This window comes from Osmerus eperlanus, chromosome 15 (genome assembly GCF_963692335.1).
Source record: "Osmerus eperlanus chromosome 15, fOsmEpe2.1, whole genome shotgun sequence".
NCBI lineage: Eukaryota > Metazoa > Chordata > Actinopteri > Osmeriformes > Osmeridae > Osmerus > Osmerus eperlanus.
This window is the reverse complement of record NC_085032.1, coordinates 15,962,494-15,984,444: the sequence shown is the minus strand read 5'-3', so window position 1 is coordinate 15,984,444 and position 21,951 is coordinate 15,962,494. Positions and strand designations below refer to the sequence as shown.

General features: G+C 51.2%; 3 protein-coding genes across 4 annotated transcripts; all 3 read left to right on the top strand.

The window, feature by feature from the left end:
- The first annotated feature begins 1,198 nt into the window (after positions 1–1,198).
- On the top strand, positions 1,199–12,373 carry armc3 (armadillo repeat containing 3). The gene is made up of 17 exons (XM_062479587.1): positions 1,199–1,246; positions 1,370–1,490; positions 1,790–1,915; positions 2,130–2,198; positions 2,393–2,568; positions 2,713–2,907; positions 3,095–3,278; positions 3,368–3,520; positions 5,739–5,847; positions 6,026–6,275; positions 6,499–6,635; positions 7,190–7,358; positions 7,435–7,535; positions 9,779–9,877; positions 10,260–10,451; positions 10,767–10,929; positions 11,771–12,373. The coding sequence occupies exons 1-17, from the start codon at positions 1,199–1,201 to the stop codon at positions 12,095–12,097; spliced, it is 2,619 nt and encodes an 872-aa protein (XP_062335571.1). The 3' UTR covers positions 12,098–12,373.
- Positions 12,374–13,337: 964 nt separating this feature from the next.
- On the top strand, positions 13,338–16,334 carry msrb2 (methionine sulfoxide reductase B2). Its single transcript, XM_062479522.1, has 5 exons — positions 13,338–13,609; positions 13,942–14,039; positions 14,819–14,895; positions 15,350–15,497; positions 15,641–16,334. Exons 1-5 carry the CDS (start codon positions 13,495–13,497, stop codon positions 15,767–15,769), a joined length of 567 nt encoding a protein of 188 aa, XP_062335506.1. The 5' UTR covers positions 13,338–13,494; the 3' UTR covers positions 15,770–16,334.
- Positions 16,335–16,830: 496 nt separating this feature from the next.
- c8g (complement component 8, gamma polypeptide) lies at positions 16,831–21,286 on the top strand. 2 transcript variants are annotated; one of them, XM_062479726.1, is made up of 7 exons: positions 16,831–17,063; positions 17,640–17,785; positions 19,083–19,153; positions 19,937–20,044; positions 20,360–20,461; positions 20,578–20,613; positions 21,183–21,286. In XM_062479726.1, exons 1-7 carry the CDS (start codon positions 16,887–16,889, stop codon positions 21,200–21,202), a joined length of 660 nt encoding a protein of 219 aa, XP_062335710.1. In that variant the 5' UTR covers positions 16,831–16,886; the 3' UTR covers positions 21,203–21,286. The 2 variants fall into 2 exon arrangements, with proteins under 2 accessions (XP_062335710.1, XP_062335711.1); XM_062479727.1 differs by having other exon boundaries at positions 20,360–20,465.
- Positions 21,287–21,951: the final 665 nt, after the last annotated feature.

The following is a 21,951-nucleotide window of genomic DNA, read 5'->3' as shown; positions in this document are numbered from 1 at the left end:
GACGTGCAAGATTCTTAGCCTAAACTTAATGGATTAACGGTATTTTTCCTCGGGTGTGTGCGTTTGTGTGTGTGCGTGTGTTCGCGTGCGTGTGTTTGTATGTGTATGTGTATTTATCCAATGCCCCTTTTGCAAACCCCTAATAATGTACAAGTGTAAAACCCATGCCCCCCCCCCCCCCACACACACACACACACACACACACACACCGGCAACTTGCTTAATTTGAGATGAATCTGAGGGCAGCCGGGCCCGAGACAGTGGAGTGACAGTGTCCCACACCAGCGGAGGTAGGCCTAATGCCGTTAGAGGTCATCTGGGTTTTGGTGCAGAGTGTGCTTTTTCCATCGGCGCTCCGCTGCTGTGTCAGTGCGTCTCCGAGGGGGGAACCTCAGTTTGCTGATGCTGATGTAGTGCTCATTTGTTTTATGACTCACCCTCCTCATGCCAAGGGCCTCGTGCTGCCAGAATGGACCACCTCTTAAGGGAACAGGCATCTTTACTCCCGGGGAACACATTTTTGGTCTGGACATCCACCTACATTCTTATCAGCATTTATATTTGACCGTGACAATGATTTTTCAACCACACGCTAAACAAATATTCAAGTACTAGTTTTATCACGGTGCATGTACGTTTGAAGATGAACACTTGTCTATTAATATTCTATAATAATACACTTTCACAGGTCAAATCTCCCATCGCGGTCCCTGTATATGGTTCAAGGAGGAGGTCACGAGCACGTTTTGAATTACACCCGAAACAATGTGGTTCACGTCGCTTAGCAACCATGTCATCCTTCCACATTTCCAAAACATTGCGATCTGTCTGGCTAACAAGCTAGCCGAAAACCTGGGCGCTTCTGACTGGTCTGTGAGTTAATAACAGGTAAAGAACCCAAAAGAAAGGGCGATTAGGAAAGTCACAATTACTGACCTAAAGCTTTCTTGTTTGTAAGTGTATGGTAGGTTGCAATCTTTCATCAAGTAGCTAGCTAGCTAATCTCTGTGTAGCTAGAGCTGCCTACAGTACAGCAGCTAGTTTATGGTACATTACTCATTAGCCAAGTTCAGTTAGTTCTCTACTCAGCTGGTTTGCCAACAAACTCAGCGAAACTACCATCAGCATTGCATTTAAGTGAAAAAATTAATACATTCCTTTTTTCTAATTTGATAACAGTTTTGTTTCTCGTTTCAGAATGGGAAAGAAAGTGAAGAAGGAGAATGAGGCTCCCTCTAAGGACACTGTAAGAATATAATCGACTATCTAACCCCTTTCGTTAGAGTTAAAGGATAATTACGTCCTTCATTTGTGCTGAACAAACACACTGAGTCATTTGTATGCACCCCCCCCCCCCCCCCCCATCCAGCAGTTTGACCCCCTGCCCATCGAGAGCAGGAAACCAGCCACAGTGGTTCTCATGCTCAACTCCCTGGAAGAGGAGGTCTTGGCCAAAGCATGTGAAGCAATTCACACATTTGCAAAGAAAGGTAGTATCCCTCTGTCTCTCTCTCCTCTCTTTGTCTCTCTCCCCCCCCCCCCCCTCTCTCTCTCTCTCTCTCTCTCTCTCTCTCTCTCTCTCTCTCTCTCTCTCTCTTCCCTCTCTCTCTCTCACTTCTCTCTTTTGAGATAGAAGAGGAGCAGTGCTTTCGTTTATTGACTGAACAGATTGTGTTTGAAGCCAATGAGATAGTTTTTTTTTACTAAAGTGAACTGAGATTAGTCTGAAAAAGAAGGTGCCCTCTTCCCCTGTGTTCATCTCCTCCTCTCCACCGCCCTCTGGTGGCAGGAGATGAGAACTGCAGCTCTCTGCTGGGACTGGGGGCTGTGGAGCCACTCTGCCAGCTCATCTCCCACGAAGACAAGCTAGTGCGACGAAACGCATTCATGGCCCTGGGTGTCATGGCTGCCAATGGTGAGAGCCTCTGTGTTGACTGGCTGTCTGGCTCTCTTCTGATTGTCTGACTGACTGGCTGTCTGTTTGTCTGACTGGTTGGCTGACTGACTGATTGTCTTTCTGACCTGTCTGACTGTCCCTCTGGAACAACTTTTTGGGACTTTGATTGGGACTAGCTGTTGGAGAGAAAAGAAAACAATGTTTTGAACACGGTCATTTCTGTTATTGCTAGGTGATGTGAAGAGACTTCTGAAGAAAATTGACGTTATCCCTTCCGTCATCGCCAAACTGTCACCTGAAGGTATCTGTCCATCCTGAGGAATACACACATACTGTGATGTCATCAATACGGCCTCAATCATGCACATCATCACACTCCATCATAGTCAGTCAAGTATTAAAAAGTAATCAAGGGTGCCCACAAAAATTACAAAAAAGAGATCCCACCCTATCGATGTCCTGCTCCAGCTGTCCAGAGTGTGTATTCTTCCATAGAGGACGTGGTGGTCCAGGAGTTTGCTACTCTGTGCCTGGTCTCCCTGTCAGTGGACTTCAGCTGTAAGGTCCAGATCTTCACCAGCCAGGGCCTGGGGCCCCTCCTGCAGCTGCTGTCCAGCCCAGACCCCGACGTGAAGAAGAACTCAGCCGAGTGCATCTGTAACCTGGTCCAGGTAACGGCCTCCCTCACCCCTCACACACCTCTACCACCCCCTATCACAGGCTGCTCTCAGAGGGGACTGTGTACCAATGCTGTTGATTATTTGTTTGAGTGTGTGTATGTATATATATATGTGCGTGTGTGTGTGTGAGTGCAGGACCTGCCCAGCAGGGAGGCGGTGTGGGGGCTGCAGGGGGTCCCTCCCTTGCTGGAGCTGCTGAGGTCAGAGTTCGTGGTGATCCAGCAGCTGGGCCTGGCCTCCCTGGAGCTGCTGAGCCTGGACCCAGACACACGGGCCTGCCTGCGGGAGGAGCAGGGGCTGGCCAAGCTGCTGGAGCTGCTCGCCAACAAGGTGGGGGGGGGGGTGTGTGTGTGTTTAGGGGGGTGGGAAGGTGTGTGTGTGTGTTGGGGGGGTTATTGTGTGTGTTTCAATGCTTAATGCACTGATGTCAAGGGAGGAGATTGATTTTAACACATACTTCCTCCACCCCTCCACCCCTCCACCTCCCCCTCCATACTCCCTCCCCCCTCCCCTCCAGGAGTGTGGGGACCTGCATGTGGCTGCTCTGCGCGTGCTGTCCTCCTGCATGCTGGAGGAGGCCAGTGTGCGAGTGCTGGCTGAGTCTGGGGGGATGAGCACCCTGCTGCAGATCCTCCTCTCCTCCCCCCAGCCTGCTGTCCAGGCCCTCGTCCTCACCTCCCTTGCCAGGGTCGCACACACCTGTGAGCCAGCGCGCCTGTGTGTGTGTGTGAGGTCATTCATCCAGGCTTTGTGCTCAGCTGTGTGTGTGTGTGTGTGTGTATGTGTGTAGCTGAGAATCGCCAGCTGCTTCATGAGCAGGCTGTGGAGCAGGTCCTGGTGGAGCTGCTGTGTGTGGAGAACGACAGCGTGAGGATCGCTAGCTGTCAGGCTGTCGCTGCCATGAGCCTCAGCATGGCCAGCAGAGACACCTTCAGACACCTGGGTGAGACACACACACACACACACACAGACACCTTCAGACACCTGGGTGAGACACACACACACACACAGACACCTTCAGACACCTGGGTGAGACACACACACACACACACACAGACACCTTCAGACACCTGGGTGAGACACACACACACACACAGACACCTTCAGACACCTGGGTGAGACACACACACACACACAGACACCTTCAGACACCTGGGTGAGACACACACACACACACAGACACCTTCAGACACCTGGGTGAGACACACACACACACACAGACACCTTCAGACACCTGGGTGAGACACACACACACACACAGACACCTTCAGACACCTGGGTGAGACACACACACACACACAGACACCTTCAGACACCTGGGTGAGACACACACACACACACAGACACCTTCAGACACCTGGGTGAGACACACACACACACACAGACACCTTCAGACACCTGGGTGAGACACACACACACACACAGACACCTTCAGACACCTGGGTGAGACACACACACACACAGACACCTTCAGACACCTGGGTGAGACACACACACACACACAGACACCTTCAGACACCTGGGTGAGACACACACACACACACAGACACCTTCAGACACCTGGGTGAGACACACACACACACAGACACCTTCAGACACCTGGGTGAGACACACACACACACAGACACCTTCAGACACCTGGGTGAGACACACACACACACAGACACCTTCAGACACCTGGGTGAGACACACACACACACACAGACACCTTCAGACACCTGGGTGAGACACACACACACACACAGACACCTTCAGACACCTGGGTGAGACACACACACACACACAGACACCTTCAGACACCTGGGTGAGACACACACACACACACAGACACCTTCAGACACCTGGGTGAGACACACACACACACACACAGACACCTTCAGACACCTGGGTGAGACACACACACACACACACACAGACACCTTCAGACACCTGGGTGAGACACACACACACACACACAGACATCTTCAGACACCTGGGTGAGACACACACACACACACACAGACACCTTCAGACACCTGGGTGAGACACACACACACACACACAGACACCTTCAGACACCTGGGTGAGACACACACACACACACAGACACCTTCAGACACCTGGGTGAGACACACACACACACACAGACACCTTCAGACACCTGGGTGAGACACACACACACACACAGACACCTTCAGACACCTGGGTGAGACACACACACACACACAGACACCTTCAGACACCTGGGTGAGACACACACACACACACAGACACCTTCAGACACCTGGGTGAGACACACACACACACACAGACACCTTCAGACACCTGGGTGAGACACACACACACACACAGACACCTTCAGACACCTGGGTGAGACACACACACACACACAGACACCTTCAGACACCTGGGTGAGACACACACACACACAGACACCTTCAGACACCTGGGTGAGACACACACACACACACAGACACCTTCAGACACCTGGGTGAGACACACACACACACAGACACCTTCAGACACCTGGGTGAGACACACACACACACACAGACACCTTCAGACACCTGGGTGAGACACACACACACACAGACACCTTCAGACACCTGGGTGAGACACACACACACACAGACACCTTCAGACACCTGGGTGAGACACACACACACACACACACAGACACCTTCAGACACCTGGGTGAGACACACACACACAGACACCTTCAGACACCTGGGTGAGACACACACACACACACAGACACCTTCAGACACCTGGGTGAGACACACACACACACACAGACACCTTCAGACACCTGGGTGAGACACACACACACACACACACACAGACACCTTCAGACACCTGGGTGAGACACACACACACAGACACCTTCAGACACCTGGGTGAGACACACACACACACACAGACACCTTCAGACACCTGGGTGAGACACACACACACACACAGACACCTTCAGACACCTGGGTGAGACACACACACACACACAGACACCTTCAGACACCTGGGTGAGACACACACACACACACACACACACACAGAGACACCTTCAGACACCTGGGTGAGGCACACACACACACAGACGGTTTAACACAAACACAACACCAGTTCCAGTAGCAGTGGGAGGCGGAGCCATGCTTCATGAATATGCATGTCTGGGCGTGTTTCAGACGGCATCCGCGCAGTGGTTAAGTTGCTAAGCAATGAGGGGTCAGAGGTGAGAGAGGCCGCAGCCCTGGCCCTGTCCAACCTCACACACAACCACCAGCTCAATGCCTAGTGAGTCCTCCCTCTCTCTCGCTCTCTCTCTCTCTCTCTCTCTCTCTCTCTCTCTCTCTCTCTCTCTCTCTCTCTCTCTCTCTCTCTCTCTCTCTCTGTGTTGTTGTGTTGCTAAGCAGAAATTGTTCTATGAGTGTGTGTCTGTGTGATTCTGTGTGTGTGTATCTGTGTGTGTCAGTGCGGCGTGCGAGGCGGAGGGAGAGCAGGGATTGGTGCAGCTGCTGCAGGATGGTTCTCTCGGGGGCGTGGCCCACGCGGCCGCCGCACTCTCCCACATGGCCCAGCAGGAAGTGGTGCGAAGCAGCATCCTGTCCCGCGGAGCCATGCGGGCTCTGGTGGAGCCCCTCAGCTGCCCAGACACACACACCCTGCTGCACACCACCCAGGCCCTGGCTGCTCTGGCCTGCGATGCTGACGGAAGGGCAGACGTAAGACACACACTCACACACACACACATATAGACACACACTCACATACACACACATATAGACACACACTCACATACACACACATATAGACACACACTCACATACACACACACACATATAGACACACACTCACATACACACACTTATAGATACACACACTCACACACACACACTTATAGATACACACACTCACACACTGACCTTGTCTGTTTTTCTCACGTAGCTTAGGAACGCCGGGGGCCTCGCTCCATTGGTCAGGTTGCTACAGTCCAATCACAAAGCAGTGAGGCGCAATGCATGCTGGGCCCTCAGCGTGTGCGCCAATGACGAGGCCACGGCCGTGGAGCTGTGCAGCCTGGGGTGAGCCTGGGCATGACATCATCACACAGATGATGTCACACAGATGATGTCACACAGATGATGTCACACAGATGATGTCAGAGCAGACAGGGCTCTCCAGCCCTGCTCCTGGAGATGCATGCCTGGACATGCATGGACGTTCTCACTCCAAAACTAATCTAGCACACCGGATTCGAATAATTAGCTGGTTGATCAGGTAACTATTGTTGATTCAGGTCAAGTAAGTGTGGTTGGAGCATAAACCAAGAGGTAGGTAGCTCCCCAGGAACAGGGCTGGAGAGGCCTGGTTTAGAGTACTGCAGAAGATCATGGATCAGAAGTGCATTAGTTCTAACATGATTTATATTTATACCTTCATCTAAAGTAAAGAAGGAGTCATGTTGTTCGTTCCATGAACAGAGACCGACTGGAGTCAGTAGATGGCGCTAGAGTTACAAACAAAAAAAAAGTAACCTTTTTTCGAAAATATTTTTGCAACCTTTAGAAACTTTTTTTTCTGTTCTTTTGAGTAAACTTGGTCCATGAATCTCTGTGTGTGTGTGCGTGTGTGTCAGGGCCCTGGAGCTGTTGCAGGACATTAACTGTTCAGTGAACCGGAGGAGTACTTTCAGTGAGAGAGCCTTCCAGAAGCTTCTGGATTTCAACCCTTCCCTCAAATACAGCCTGACCGGCCAGCTGGGCTGCACAGACCTCATCAGCGATGGCTTCTACGACCCCGGACAGGTACACACACACACAGTCACACACCACAAACCGTTAGACAGCCCTACACCCTGGTTAAGTCCTCTCCCCTCCCCAGGCTCGTCCGGGACAGACAGTGCTGTCTCTGGAGGAGATGTCTAAGCAGCCTCTCACCCAGCGCAGGGCTGTCATCACCGTCAACACCAAGACCCTGCACACGTGAGTCAGGACAAACACACAGCCCTCTACACACACAGCCCTCTAGACACACAGCCCTCTACACACACAGCCCTCTAGACACACAGCCCTCTACACACACAGCCCTCTACACACACAGCCCTCTAGACACACAGCCCTCTACACACACAGCCCTCTACACACACAGCCCTCTAGACACACAGCCCTCTAGACACACAGCCCTCTAGACCCACAGCCCTCTAGACCCACAGCCCTCTAGACCCACAGCCCTCTAGACACACAGCCCTCTAGACACACAGCCCTCTAGACCCACAGCCCTCTAGACACACAGCCCTCTAGACCCACAGCCCTCTACACACACAGCCCTCTAGACCCACAGCCCTCTAGACACACAGCCCTCTAAACACACAGCCCTCTAGACCCACAGCCCCCCCTGCTCTCTCCACCTCTCTCCTCTCCTCCTCTCTTATCCTCTCTCTCTTCTCCTCCTCCTCCCCTCCTTTCTCCCTCCTCTCCTTGTGTCTCCACTCTGTGTGTCTCCTGGCTGCTGACAGGCTCACAATGAAAAAGATGTAGTGTGAAAGGGCAGCTAAATGCTAGTGGGCAGGCACACACACACAGTACCACACACACACACACAGTACCACACACACACACAATACCACACACACACTGTGTCTCCATCTAGTATCCTCTCTGCACTACATCTAGCATTTTAATGAATTGACTTTGTTAAAGAGAGCAGACCCCCAGGGTACCTCTCTTCCACTCCAGTACCCTGAAACTAAACACACACTCACACTTACACACACAATCACAGCTACACACACGCACACACCAACACACATACAAACACAGCGCTCATACACACCACCCCAGGAATAATGGAGCACCCTATTATGCCGTAGTTCTATAGGAAGGCAGATGGGTGTCTGATGTGAACTGAGTTTCACCCTGTGTCCTGGAGGGGGTGTGTGTGGGGGGGGGGGGGGGGGGGTGTGCGACCTTCATTCATAGTCACAATGTGTCCCCTCACAGCCACATCAGTCTTTTACCTCTGGCTTCCCTGTATGCTTGATTTGCTCTGCTCCTTGAGTAGTCCGTGTGTGTTGGCCCTTAAGTTTATTTTGTAGATGGACCCGGGGTAGAGGGGCCCGGGGGTAGAGGGGCCCGGGGTAGAGGGGCCCGGGGGTAGAGGGGCCCGGAGTAGAGGGGCCCGGGGTAGAGGGGCCCGGGGTAGAGGGGCCCGGAGTAGAGGGGCCCGGGGTAGAGGAGCCCGGGGTAGAGGGGCCCGGGGGTAGAGGGGCCCGGGGGTAGAGGGGCCCGGGGTAGAGGGGCCCGGAGTAGAGGGGCCCGGGGTAGAGGGGCCCGGGGTAGAGGGGCCCGGAGTAGAGGGGCCCGGGGTAGAGGGGCCCGGGGTAGAGGGGCCCGGGGGTAGAGGGGCCCGGGGTAGAGGGGCCCGGGGGTAGAGGGGCCCGGAGTAGAGGAGCCCGGGGTAGAGGGGCCCGGGGGAGAGGGGCCCGGGGGTAGAGGGGCCCGGGGGTAGAGGGGCCCGGTGTAGAGGGGCCCGGGGGTAGAGGGGCCCGGGGTAGAGGGGCCCGGGGGTAGAGGGGCCCGGGGTAGAGGGGCCCGGTGTAGAGGGGCCCGGGGTAGAGGGGCCCGGGGGTAGAGGGGCCCGGGGGTAGAGGGGCCCGGGGGTAGAGGGGCCCGGGGTAGAGGGGCCCGGAGTAGAGGGGCCCGGGGTAGAGGGGCCCGGGGGTAGAGGGGCCCGGAGTAGAGGGGCCCGGGGGTAGAGGGGCCCGGAGTAGAGGGGCCCGGGGGTAGAGGGGCCCGGGGGTAGAGGGGCCCGGGGGTAGAGGGGCCCGGGGGTAGAGGGGCCCGGAGTAGAGGGGCCCGGGGGTAGAGGGGCCCGGGGGAGAGGGGCCCGGGGTAGAGGGGCCCGGTGTAGAGGGGTCCGGGGTAGAGGGGCCCGGTGTAGAGGGGTCCGGGGTAGAGGGGCCCGGGGTAGAGGGGTCCGGGGGAGAGGGGCATGCTCCTTCTGCATGTCAAGCAGGCCAGAGCTAGCAGGCTGCCAGTAGACCCTGTTAGACCCAATAAGACATGGAGTTTATCTGCTCTAAATGTATTTACACTTCCCTATATTGGACTGTTTTTTATGAATTATTGTATGCTCCCTGCTTCCTTTTTTCTGTTTCCTGCTTCCTGTTTCCTGCTTCCTGTTCCCTGCTTCCTGTTCCCTGTTCCCTGCTTCCTGTTTGTGGCAGGGTCCCAGTGGAGCAGTCAGAGGAGAGGCTGCAGGACATTCCTACTGACACACGCACCGCCTCGGCACTCAGCAGCAAGGCCAGCTGCAGGACGCCAAGGTGTGTCTGTGTATCTGTGTGTGTGTGTGTGTGTATCTGTGTGTGTGTGTCTGTGTGTGTGTGTATCTGTGTGTATCTGTGTGTGTGTGTCTGTGTGCGTGTATCTGTGTGTGTGTGTGTCTGTGTGTGTGTATCTGTTTGTGTGTGTCTGTGTGCGTGTATCTGTGTGTGTGTGTGTGTGTCTGTGTGTGTGTATCTGTGTGTGTGTGTGTGTCTGTGTGCGTGTATCTGTGTGTGTGTATCTGTGTGTGTGTATCTGTGTGTGTGTGTCTGTGTGTGTGTGTCTGTGTGTGTGTATCTGTGTGTGTGTGTCTGTGTGTGTGTATCTGTGTGTGTGCGCATGTACAAGCTGTAATTTGAGACGTTGTCCCTCACTCCGCAGTAAAGGGAAGGGTAAAGGGCGCAGGGAGGACGAGACCCTAACCCAACAGGAAGTCTCGACCCAACAGGAAGTCTCGCTTCCAGAGAAACCATGGATACTGCCCTTCGACTACGCCCTCCAGCGCCTGGTGTCTGAGGCGGCGGCCGTGCTTCCTCTGGCTGAGGAGGCGGAGCAGTACAGCGCTCTGGCCAGGTGACCCACCACAGGACTGGGGACTGGGGAATTATTTATCAATCTTCATTTCAGGGCTCCCTCAAACACTCTGAGTGACACATGAACTCGACCAGTTATCATACACAACCTCTGCATGTGATATGTCAGACTTCCATGAAAAGGCAATTTCTTTGTAAGTTTTTAACCTCTAGGGTCTAAACGATCCAGGATTTACCATCCATCCAATAAACAATGTACGCTCAACTTCATGGCCAACCCACAGTGGTTTCCTGGCTTGCCATTGGCTGTTTCTGCAGCCACTCAAGCCCTAAAACTCCTGTGATTGGCTGTCAGGCTGGTGAGCGAGGCGATGGGCGGGGCTGTGGAGACTGACAGGCAGCATGACTTCCTGTGGGAACTCCACATCAGTGAGCTGAAGTTTGAGCTGCAGTCCAACATCATCCCTATAGGCCGCATCCGCCTGGGGACCTTTTACCACCGAGCCCTGCTCTACAAGGTAGCACACTCCAGTGGATCACCTCACATCTCCCTCTCTTTCTCTTGCACTTCTAACCAACCCCTCCTCCCCTCATCTCCCTCCTCCCCTCATCTCCCTCCTCCCCTTATCTCCCTCCTCCACTTATCTCCCTCCTCCCCTCATCTCCCTCCTCCACTTATCCCCCTCCTCCCCTCATCTCCCTCCTCCCCTCATCTCCCTCCTCCCCTCATCTCCCTCCTCCCCTTATCTCCCTCCTCCCCTCATCTCCCTCCTCCCCTCATCTCCCTCCTCCCCTTATCTCCCTCCTCCACTTATCTCCCTCCTCCACTTATCCCCCTCCTCCCCTCATCTCCCTCCTCCCCTCATCTCCCTCCTCCCCTCATCTCCCTCCTCCCCTTATCTCCCTCCTCCACTTATCTCCCTCCTCCCCTCATCTCCCTCCTCCCCTCATCTCCCTCCTCCCCTCATCTCCCTCCTCCCCTCATCTCCCTCCTCCCCTCATCTCCCTCCTCCCCTCATCTCCCTCCTCCCCTCATCTCCCTCCTCCACTTATCCCCCTCCTCCCCTCATCTCCCTCCTCCCCTCATCTCCCTCCTCCCCTTATCTCCCTCCTCCACTTATCTCCCTCCTCCCCTCATCTCCCTCCTCCCCTCATCTCCCTCCTCCCCTCATCTCCCTCCTCCCCTCATCTCCCTCCTCCCCTCATCTCCCTCCTCCCCTCATCTCCCTCCTCCCCTCATCTCCCTCCTCCCCTCATCTCCCTCCTCCCCTCATCTCCCTCCTCCCCTTATCTCCCTCCTCCCCTCATCTCCCTCCTCCCCTCATCTCCCTCCTCCCCTTATCTCCCTCCTCCCCCCAGGCCCTGGCTGACCGTATTGGGCTGAGCTGTAGCCTGGAGCGGGGGGAATATAACCGGGCGTGGAACCAGGTGCTGCTCTCCAGCGGACCCCCCCAGGCCCCAGGCCCACTCCCCCCCCAGGCCCCAGGCCCACTCCCCCCCCAGGCCCCAGGCCCACTCCCCCCCCAGGCCCCAGGCCCACTCCCCCCCCAGTCCCCAGGCCCACTCCCCCCCCAGTCCCCACGGCCCCTGCCCCAGCGCAGGACTTACCTGGTGGACCTCCTGTACCAGCCTGGCAGGCTCCTGAGGATCAACACCCCCGCAGCCATTCACTACCAGACCATCTAGACCCTCCACCCTCCCTCCACATTCACTACATCTAGACCCTCCACCCTCCCTCCACATTCACTACATCTAGACCCTCCACCCTCCCTCCACATTCACTACATCTAGACCCTCCACCCTCCCTCCACATTCACTACATCTAGACCCTCACTCTCCCTAAAATGGCCAGTAGCATTTTGAATAACCAGTACTTTAGAAACATCACAGTGCCTTAATGCCATTTAACTATTTTCATCTGAAATCTGAACGACAGTACTTGTATTAAAGTTTTGTTAAATAGTTATGTCTAATTGTTGTGTATTCAGGGTTTGGGCAGGACTGCTTGTTAAGATGGAGAAGTTCCTCACTAAGGGAACAATCGTTTCTAATTCGATGAGCTAGGCAGAACCTTAATTGATGCAGGGACAAATTAGTTTTTCTATTGTTCATTCTGCACGTAGTATCATATTGTCAGTTTAGTTTGATAGTGAGGGTGTATTAAGTTCAATTTACCCTTCTCATTCACGTTTATTTATAATAATAAGTAGTTAATTCCCTTTCCTTGAATATTTATTTTGCCTGTGTGTTTAACTGCAGAACAAAGTTCTAAACTGCCGAATATCCAACCTGAAACTGTTACCTCTGTACTGTTGCCTACCACGTTCATTCACGATCGCTCCTTGTTTAGATGGCTATAGGCTACTTGAATGATGTTGTAACTTTACAGTTAGTCTACAAGGTCGGACTCGCACCCCGGTGTCCTGACATGCCTTCTGCGAGCTGGGACAGGGTTTTATTGATCTAATCTTCTGTTCGCTGTGTTTACTTCAGATAAATTCGGAAATGCTTAATCTGCCGCACGCCGGTAGATGAAGCTCACATGAACTGGTCACGTGTCCATGTTTCTGGTCATTAAGATTATTCTGGACTGTCTCACACCGTCATGCCATGGATGGTAGCCTGTTAGACTACTTTAACACGTTTCAAAACCGATACAATGTTTGAGTTTAGACAAAAAGGCAAAAGATTAATTATAGGCCTACGGCATGACATTTGGTCACGATTCTGCAATACGCCAATTTAATTCCTATATGAGTAGTATATTGTAAGGCCAAGGATATAGGCTATTGCCTATATCCTAGTAGTCCATGATATTTTGGCTTTTGAAGCCATTGCCAAAACTAAGCAGGTACAAAGGACCTTGTATGTGAACTCTTATCTGCATTCTAAACTTTGACCCATATAATTTTACTATCTGGTTTTTAACCAGGTCTCAGAGGACATAACTGACAACTCATAACCGGACGGTAACTTGCTGCAGGGTTGAAAGTCTCCCATCAGCGGAGACAACAGACGCTCAGTCCGCGTCTGACGGCACAGGGCTGCACTTGACTCCGAAAGCGCGTGAATCGACAGAGAACATGTCCGGTCTCGTAGTTCGACTCTCCAGAGTGATTTCTCAAAGTGCGGTCGCCAAGTCTGCATTGTTGCCCAAGAGAATCCCAGCCTTCCGCCGTCGTGTCTTCACAAGTGCAGGTAAATCACCCGTGTAGCACGAGTTCTAGCTGTTAAACTGCGGCCGAGCAGGAGCTGACTAGGGCTACTCGCCTATGTGAAACTTTGCATGTCAATGTGTTTTTTTTTATATGAAAAAGTATTCCGTTTTAACACGAGGATGATTTCGAAATCGAAAACGATCCATCTCTGATGTGATATGTTGTAGCTATTGCCCAGCAGGATCAGTCAGTTAAACAGAACCAACATTTGAGGGTTGCCAAAATCACATTTCCCTCAGATCTAAGAGATAGCAGCAAATTTTGACTAAAATGCACAAAACAATGCAGTTGAAAAATGTGTGTGTGTGACAGGCTTGCAGTCTCTGACTCGCTATGATGAGACAACAGACTGGCAGAAGAAGCTCTCTCCAGAGCAGTACGTAATCACGAGGGAGAAGGGCACCGAAGTGGTAAGTTGTGTGTGTGTGCCTATGTGTATACCATATACCTATCAGTGGCGAAAACATGTTATCAAGTTTGGGAGGGACAATTATATGACATTTTCTCAAGAGCAATTCCTGAGGGGAAAACCAAAATTTCTGCTGTAACACATAGCCTACATTTTAATGTGTTAAATGTATATTATTAATATTATTTAAATTTCCTTATGTTTACAGTGATTTATTGGGGGGGACAAATCATATTTTTCCCGGGATGGGGGTGTCATGTCCCCCCTGTCCCCCCTGAGATTTCCGCCTATGATACCTATATGAGTGTGTGTTATGACACACCTATATGAGTGTTTGTTGTTGTAGCTGTTTGTAAAACACACAGGTGTTTTACAAACAGCTACAACAACAAACTGACAGCCTCCATTCACCCTTATCTAAACGTGCATGTTGTTATACAGATGTCTATACAGCAGATCAGCGTGTCTGATACTGATAGGGACACTGCCAGGGAACTTGATATAAATATAACTACTTTCCACTAGGGGAAATCATGAGCTTCTGGAGATAACTCGTAAACGTTGTCAGAGGGTTTAATGAGAGTTGAAATGACTCACCCCAGGATTGCACAGTGTGATAGTGCATGTTATCTGTCCCCTGGCCTCTTTAAGGGCATACATGAATATGACGTCAGCGAAAGAGACTTTCTGAGTGACAACACAAATTCATTCAGCCGTAAAGTAATTTGGTGTTTGTGACAACATTGTGCTGGACTAAATTTCATGTGTGTGTGTTTTCAGCCCTTCAGTGGAATCTACCTGCACCATAATGACGTGGGAATGTACCACTGTGTGTGCTGTGACTCTCCCCTCTTCAGGTAACATGCCGACCTTTCAGCTTCACATTTAAACTGACTCCAAGACAACAATAGGGTAAATGTTCTCATCTCTCTCTCCCTCTCCATCCCCTCTCTCTATATTTGTCTCACTCTTACTCTCTCATTTCCCCCTCTCACTCCATCCTCTTTTTCTCTCTTCCACCTACCCCCCCTCCTCTCTCTCTCTCTCTCTCTCTCTCTCTCTCTCTCTCTCTCTCTCTCTCTCTCTCTCTCTCTCTCTCTCTCTCTCTCTCTCTCTCTCTCTCTCTCTCCCTCCTCCCCCTCCCCTCTTCTCTCCCCCTTCCCCTCCCCTCCTTCCCCCTCCTCTCTCCCCCCTCCTCCCCCCTCCCCTCCTCCCCCCTCCCCTCATCTTATCTCTCCCCCCTCCCCTCCTCCTCTCTCCCTCCTCCCATCCTCCCCCCTCCCCTCCCCTCCTCCCCCCTCCTCTCTCCAGTTCGGAGGCTAAGTATGACTCTGGTACGGGGTGGCCAGCGTTCACAGAGGCCCATGGAGCGTGGGGGAGAGACGAGAGCCACGCCTCCGTCATCCGTCGCCCCGACAACAGTCTGGGCAGCGCTGGGACAGAGGTTCTGTGTAAACATGTGAGTTGCATTATGGGTAAAGAAGCCCGCAGGAGGAAGTAGTAACAACAGCACTCAGCAGTTAAATAAGTCTGAAACGAAAGGATCCATATGTAGTCATCTCTGTTTGTGCGTGTGCGTTTGTGTGTGTGCGCGTGCTGCAGTGTGATGCCCACCTTGGTCATGTGTTTGAGGACGGGCCGGACCCCACAGGCCAGCGGTTCTGCATCAACAGCGCAGCCCTCACCTTCAAACCTCGAGAACAGAGCCCCTCCAATGATGCAGACCAGTAGAGGCCCCACATTGTTGAGACACGCCCCCACACCATCGAGACACACCCCCTGGAGGAACACCTCACTCAGACCCCCAGAACTAAACTCAACCCCCTGGTCTAACCCCAAACCTGGGCCCTCCCTTAACCCTCCAGCTTAGCCAGGGCTTCCTGTAACACTGTATATGAAGTTGAGAGGAAGAGGGCTCGGATGATTTTGTGTAGCCCTTAATCTACAGTGTTTCTGTGTGTTTCAGTGTAACTGTCTTAACCTACAGTGTTTCTGTAAGATAGGTTCATCTGAATGTAATGTATTCTTTAGCAGACGCTTTTATCCAAAGCGACAATATGCAACCTCTTGATTTGCAGTCATATGTTCTCCCACTGAGCAGCCCTGAATCTAGACGTTTTAGAGTTTGTGTAACCAGGATCTGGGTCGAGGACCTCTGTGTCATCCAGTCCACCTGACCCAGCCCGCTGCTGACCAGCAGAGCAGGAGCTCTCCTCTGCTGGGAGACACAGCCCACTCTTCCCTCCTCTCTGGGCACTTCAAAATAAAGGCCATTTTGTCAATAAATAAAACTATCATAGTTTTATTTCTTGTTATTTACTGTGTTTAATTGGGGGTCAAAGGGTAGAAAGATTGTAGAAAAAGTTTGAGGGGCCGCTGAAAAGAAATCACTGTGTCAACAATACCGCCCACCTCTCTGGAGGAATATCAGTACTGACTGGAAGGTCCATCCCCCTGCAGGGACATCCAGGTTAATGAGCAACTGATAGGTCACAACCCTGTGTGTGTGTGTGTGTGTGTGTGTTTGGGTCTGTGGTGTGTGCGAATGTGGGTGTTTGTGTGTGTGGTGTGTGTTTGTGAGTGTGGGTGGGTGTTTGGGTGTGTGTGTGTTCGACCACGGGACAGTGTATCAGAGCGAGCCTCAGACAGACAGTGTATCAGAGCGTGCCACAGACAGACAGACAGACAGACAGTGTATCAGAGCGAGCCTCAGACAGACAGTGTATCAGAGCGAGCCTCAGACAGACAGTGTATCAGAGCGTGCCACAGACAGTGTATCAGAGCGTGCAGCAGGAGAGGTTGGAGGCAGCGAAGTTGAGCACTGCAGGAGACGTCTGTGAGAGTGAGCATGGTTGGGGCACGGAGGGGCCTCCTGGTGGGCCTGCTGGTGTGTTTCTGTCTCACGGAGACCCTGGCACAGGGTACTGGAGGGGCACAGAGCAGGCCCAAAAAAGTAAGACCCAAAAAGAAAAAAGAACCCACCACCTCTGAGATCGCAGCGGCCAAGAACGTGGACATAAACCAGGTATGTGTGTGTGTATGGTCTTTGTACCTTGTCACTACTTGTGTGTGCTTGGATGCAAAACCTAGAAAATACATTTTGGAAATGGTTTTTTAATTTTTTATACATGTTCTGTGTTTTATTCTTTAGATGAAATAATAGAATGTGAGGATAGAATAGCAGACAGACAGGTTCAGACAGACAGCTACAGACAGCTACAGACAGCTACAGACAGCTACAGACAGGTTCAGACAGACAACTACAGACAAACACCTACAGACAGCTACAGATAGCTACAGACAGGTTCAGACAGACAGCTACAGACAGCTACAGACAGGTTCAGACAGACAGCTACAGACAGCTCCAGACAGACAGCTACAGATAGCTCCAGACAGACAGGTACAGACAGGTACAGACAGACAGCTACAGACAGCTACAGACAGACAGGTTCAGACAGACAGCTACAGACAGCTACAGACAAACAGCTACAGACAGGTACCGACAGGTTCAGACAGACAGCTACAGATAGCTACAGACAGACAGGTACAGACAGGCTGGTCAAACACCTGATCAGGTTTTCCAGCGTGTGCTGTGTTGCAGATGGCGGGGACGTGGTACCTGTCTAGCGTGGCGTCCAAGTGTTCCTACCTGATGAAGCAAGGGTCCAGCGTGGAAGCTGTAGTGTTGACCCTGACCCCGCCCTCCGAACCCAAACAGCCCCTGTCTGTCAGCACCATGACGCGTCAGTGAGTACACACACACACGCACTTGCACACACATGCACGCACGCGCACACACATGCACGCACGCGCACACAGTTGCAGTATTTGTGACTATATAGTGAATAATGTAATTATTGTGATGTAATCATTTAGCAGACACTTTTGATCCAAAGCGACAAGGGGGATTTGAACCTACAACTTCTTCATCTGCAACAACATGCTCCACTATCGTGCCATACTCAATGACACCATCTAGTTCTAAAACTTACCAGCAGAGGGCACTATATATTTCATTTTCTTGATCAGTCAAAATCTCTCAGTCTCTCTGTGTGTTTGTTTCTCTCTATCTTTCTTTCTGTCTCTCTGTCTTTCTCAAATATTTTCTCTTGTTGGATGCAACAATCTTTTGACTCTTTCTCTTGTTTCTCCGTTCCTCCTCTCATGCTCCCTCCTGCCTGTGGCTCTTTCTCTCCATAACAGGAAGAGGCTTGTTGTTCAGCTGCAATTGCTGCTGTGCTCACGTCTCATAAGTAATGAGACTTGACTTTGTGACTCGACAGATTCATAGAAGTCTGAGCGTGCGTGAGGGTTTAAGCTCAGTCATTCTTTGGCTGAGAGAGAAACATCTTTGGATCTGTTGAGTCTTGAGGGTTCCTCGGGTTCCTCGGGTCATCCATGCAGCAGCGCAGGGAAGCTGTTGGCTTGGGTTCCACTTGGCTTGCAGATTCCTTGCTGAGGCAGGGACCTGCTGAGGCAGGGGTCCAGTTCTCTGCTGAGGCAGGTCCCTGCCTCACCTGCTGAGGCAGGGGTCCAGTTCTCTGCTGAGGCAGGTCCCTGCCTCACCTGCTGAGGCAGGGGTCCAGTTCTCTGCTGAGGCAGGTCCCTGCCTCACCTGCTGAGGCAGGGGTCCAGTTCTCTGCTGAGGCAGGTCCCTGCCTCACCTGCTGAGGCAGGGGTCCAGTTCTCTGCTGAGGCAGGTCCCTGCCTCACCTGCTGAGGCAGGGGTCCAGTTCTCTGCTGAGGCAGGTCCCTGCCTCACCTGCTGAGGCAGGGGTCCAGTTCTCTGCTGAGGCAGGTCCCTGCCTCACCTGCTGAGGCAGGGGTCCAGTTCTCTGCTGAGGCAGGTCCCTGCCTCACCTGCTGAGGCAGGGGTCCAGAGCTGGAGCGTGATGGGAGCGTGTCTGAACCAGGCAGGGCTGTTCCTCCCTGAAGGAATGTGTGAGCTCACAAGACGAGACTTAACAAGTCACACTGACCTCCATCTCTCTGTTATCTCCCTCCCTCCTCTTCATCCTCCTCCTCCTCATTCTTCTGATCTAAGTAATCATCAGTGCTGGGAGGTGTTGCAAGCCTACACTCTCACCCCCACTCCGGGGAACTTTGTACTTAATGGTGAGTACACACACACACACAGTCACACACACTCACACACACTCACACAAACAGGCACACACACTCACACTCACACACACACACTCACACCCACACCCCTTACGGACTCTGTACTTTGAAAACAACCCATAAAAGTCCCTGTGTGTATCATGTCTGTATGCCAGCCAAACATCAAGCATCACAACAGCTGCACAGTGATTGGCTGCTTGTTCAAACTAAACTCTGTATTTCATGTCCAGTCTCGCCACCTTCATGTTTTCATTTACCAGCGGCAGCAAGGCCACTTCACCACGTAGCGACAGAGAGACACATGCATAGATACACACATACATAAACACATACATAGATACACACATACATAAACACATACATAGATATACACATACATAAACACATTTACATTTATGCATTTAGCAGACGCTTTTATCCAAAGCGACTTCCAAGAGAGAGCTTTACAAAAGAGCATAAGTCACTGATCATAACAACGAGATAGCCCCAAACATTGCGAGCAGCCAAAACATGAAGCATACATTGTGGAAAACCAAATAAGTGCCAAAGGGAAGAACCATAAGAGCATGCAGTTAGACAACACACAAACACAGATACACATATACATAAACACATACATAGATAAACTCACAGATAGGTCAACACATAACAAGTGACCAGCATGTGTGCTAGAACAGCCATATTTACCTGGGTGTCTGTTAGGCTCCTCCCTCTCGGTAGGCTCCTCCCCCTCAGTAGGCTCCTCCCCCTCAGCGCTCTGCTCTCGTCCCACAGGAGGAAGGCCTCTGCTGGACACGGCTGTCGTGGTTCTGGACACGGACCACAGCTCCTACGCCGTCTTCCACCTCAAGAAGATGGAGCAGGTCACCCTCAAATTCTACAGTGAGTCTAGGGGAGTCAGGTGGCTGAGCGGTTAGGGAATCGGGCTAGTAATCTGAAGGTTGCCAATTCGATTCCTGGCCGTGCCAAATGACATTGTGTCCTTGGGCAAGGCACTTCACCCTTCTTGCCTTGGGGGAATGTCCCTGTACTCACTGTAAGTCGCTCTGGATAAGAGCGTCTGCTAAATGACTAAATGTAAATGTAATGTAAATGTAAGGGGAGCCACCGTACAAGCACAGCAAGTCTGGAAGCCGTTCTGACACTGCAGGACTTGTGTAAATCTGATGTTGTTGTTGTTGTTGTGTCTCTTCACAGGCAGGACTAAGAAAGTATCAGAAGCCATATTGGATAAGTTTCAGGATGTGGCCAAGAAGCATGGATTCGATTACGACTTAATGACTCCCTATCCCAGCTACAGTGGGTCTGCTCAGCACAGTAGTGCCGTCATCTGCCCACACCACAGACAGTTAAACAGTTTTATTCTGTAAACCCTGAGGACGTACAGGGTGAATTCATGTGTCTTTCTTTAACAGGTCACTGTGAGTCAGTAGAAAAGGTGCACGTGATTAGTAAGTAGACATTTTATGTTAAGTTTATATAAAGCCCCCCAAATCCGTTTTTATACAGACAAGCACAAAATTATTTAACATAATTTAAATATTTAACATGTTGTTGCATGGGGCATATTCGTTTCGCTGATGATCTACGAATCTAATCTTGAGTTTAAGAAGTAGCTAGTTTACGAAATAAGAATGGTTACGAAAGCACCACACTAATTCAACATTCGAAGCATATGTTGGCTCATTTGCATATCCGCTCCACCCCTCCTTCTCTGATATTAGAGAAGCGCTGATTGGTTTAGGTTTGGGTGCCACAGGACCAATCAAACACTCTTTCACTTCCTAACTCACGTTTGTGTCCAGCATGGTTAAATTGTGTAAGGGTTCGTTACATATACTTATGTTTCGTAAACTGGTTACTTAACTTGGATATTTATTTATTTATTTAGTTGAAACTTTTAGTTGCCCACATCTAGCCTACCTCAGTAACATTTCACGAAAACATTTTGGAGTCATGTCTAATAACTTTATACACTTTATATTCCGGAACAGTATTAAATGTTTCAACTGTCTTACAGACTGCGTACCATTCTGTTGAAGAAACACTGTGTTCCAAGTGCTTCCCAACCAATAATACTGGTCAAGCCGGCAGACTGCGGACGACACCATATGCCAATAAAAATTATTACTTAAATTGTGTGTTTTTTTTATTATAGCAGAGTTGCAATTTAACAGCATATGTGCGCGCTTTTTTGTTATTTGCAATGACAAACTGTCAAGTGAAGGATTAGGAGGTGGGGCGAGAGGCGAGCGATGCATTTCAGGAAAGCGTAAGGACCCACAGACAGAGGTTAGAGGTGTAAAACTAAAATATGTTGTCATGTGCGTGTCAACCCAAGTGAGAGTTAGCACTGGAATCAACATATTGTTTAACAAGACGAGCATGGCGTTGTTGAATTAGTACAACTCTCAAACAAATAGATTACTAAAATGTAAATATAATATGTATAGATCTATTGTGTGTGCGTTGTCACCAGATGTGCGGGAAGGGTTAAGTGCGAACTTGTTGAAGGGATGGACTCAACAAATGGATAGAACAAATCACAGATGTTATTTTGGGGTTTGAGTTTTTGTTATAAAACTGCAGAATCCTACCCCCACTTAACCCAGTGTTGGTTACGCAAGCTGCTGACAAGATTGCCTTTCTCTCGGAGAGTATAGTCCGCAGCCGATCCGCTCTCGTGGAATGCACCGGGATAAACTCCTCTAACCTTTTAAACACGAACCAACCTGTTGACACACTGTTACATACACTGACATAGATAACACATTATATTGTATGGATAA

Coding starts and splice junctions, on each gene's coding strand:
- armc3 (XM_062479587.1), top strand. CDS start 1,199: ATGGGAAAGAAAGTGAAGAAGGAGAATGAGGCTCCCTCTAAGGACACT. Junction 1,916..2,129: donor GGGTGTCATGGCTGCCAATG/GTGAGAGCCTCT, acceptor TGTTATTGCTAG/GTGATGTGAAGAGACTTCTG. Junction 2,199..2,392: donor CGCCAAACTGTCACCTGAAG/GTATCTGTCCAT, acceptor ATTCTTCCATAG/AGGACGTGGTGGTCCAGGAG.
- msrb2 (XM_062479522.1), top strand. CDS start 13,495: ATGTCCGGTCTCGTAGTTCGACTCTCCAGAGTGATTTCTCAAAGTGCG. Junction 13,610..13,941: donor TCGTGTCTTCACAAGTGCAG/GTAAATCACCCG, acceptor TGTGTGTGACAG/GCTTGCAGTCTCTGACTCGC. Junction 14,896..15,349: donor TGTGACTCTCCCCTCTTCAG/GTAACATGCCGA, acceptor TCCTCTCTCCAG/TTCGGAGGCTAAGTATGACT.
- c8g (XM_062479726.1), top strand. CDS start 16,887: ATGGTTGGGGCACGGAGGGGCCTCCTGGTGGGCCTGCTGGTGTGTTTC. Junction 20,462..20,577: donor GACTCCCTATCCCAGCTACA/GTGGGTCTGCTC, acceptor TTTCTTTAACAG/GTCACTGTGAGTCAGTAGAA. Junction 20,614..21,182: donor AGAAAAGGTGCACGTGATTA/GTAAGTAGACAT, acceptor ACTGTCTTACAG/ACTGCGTACCATTCTGTTGA.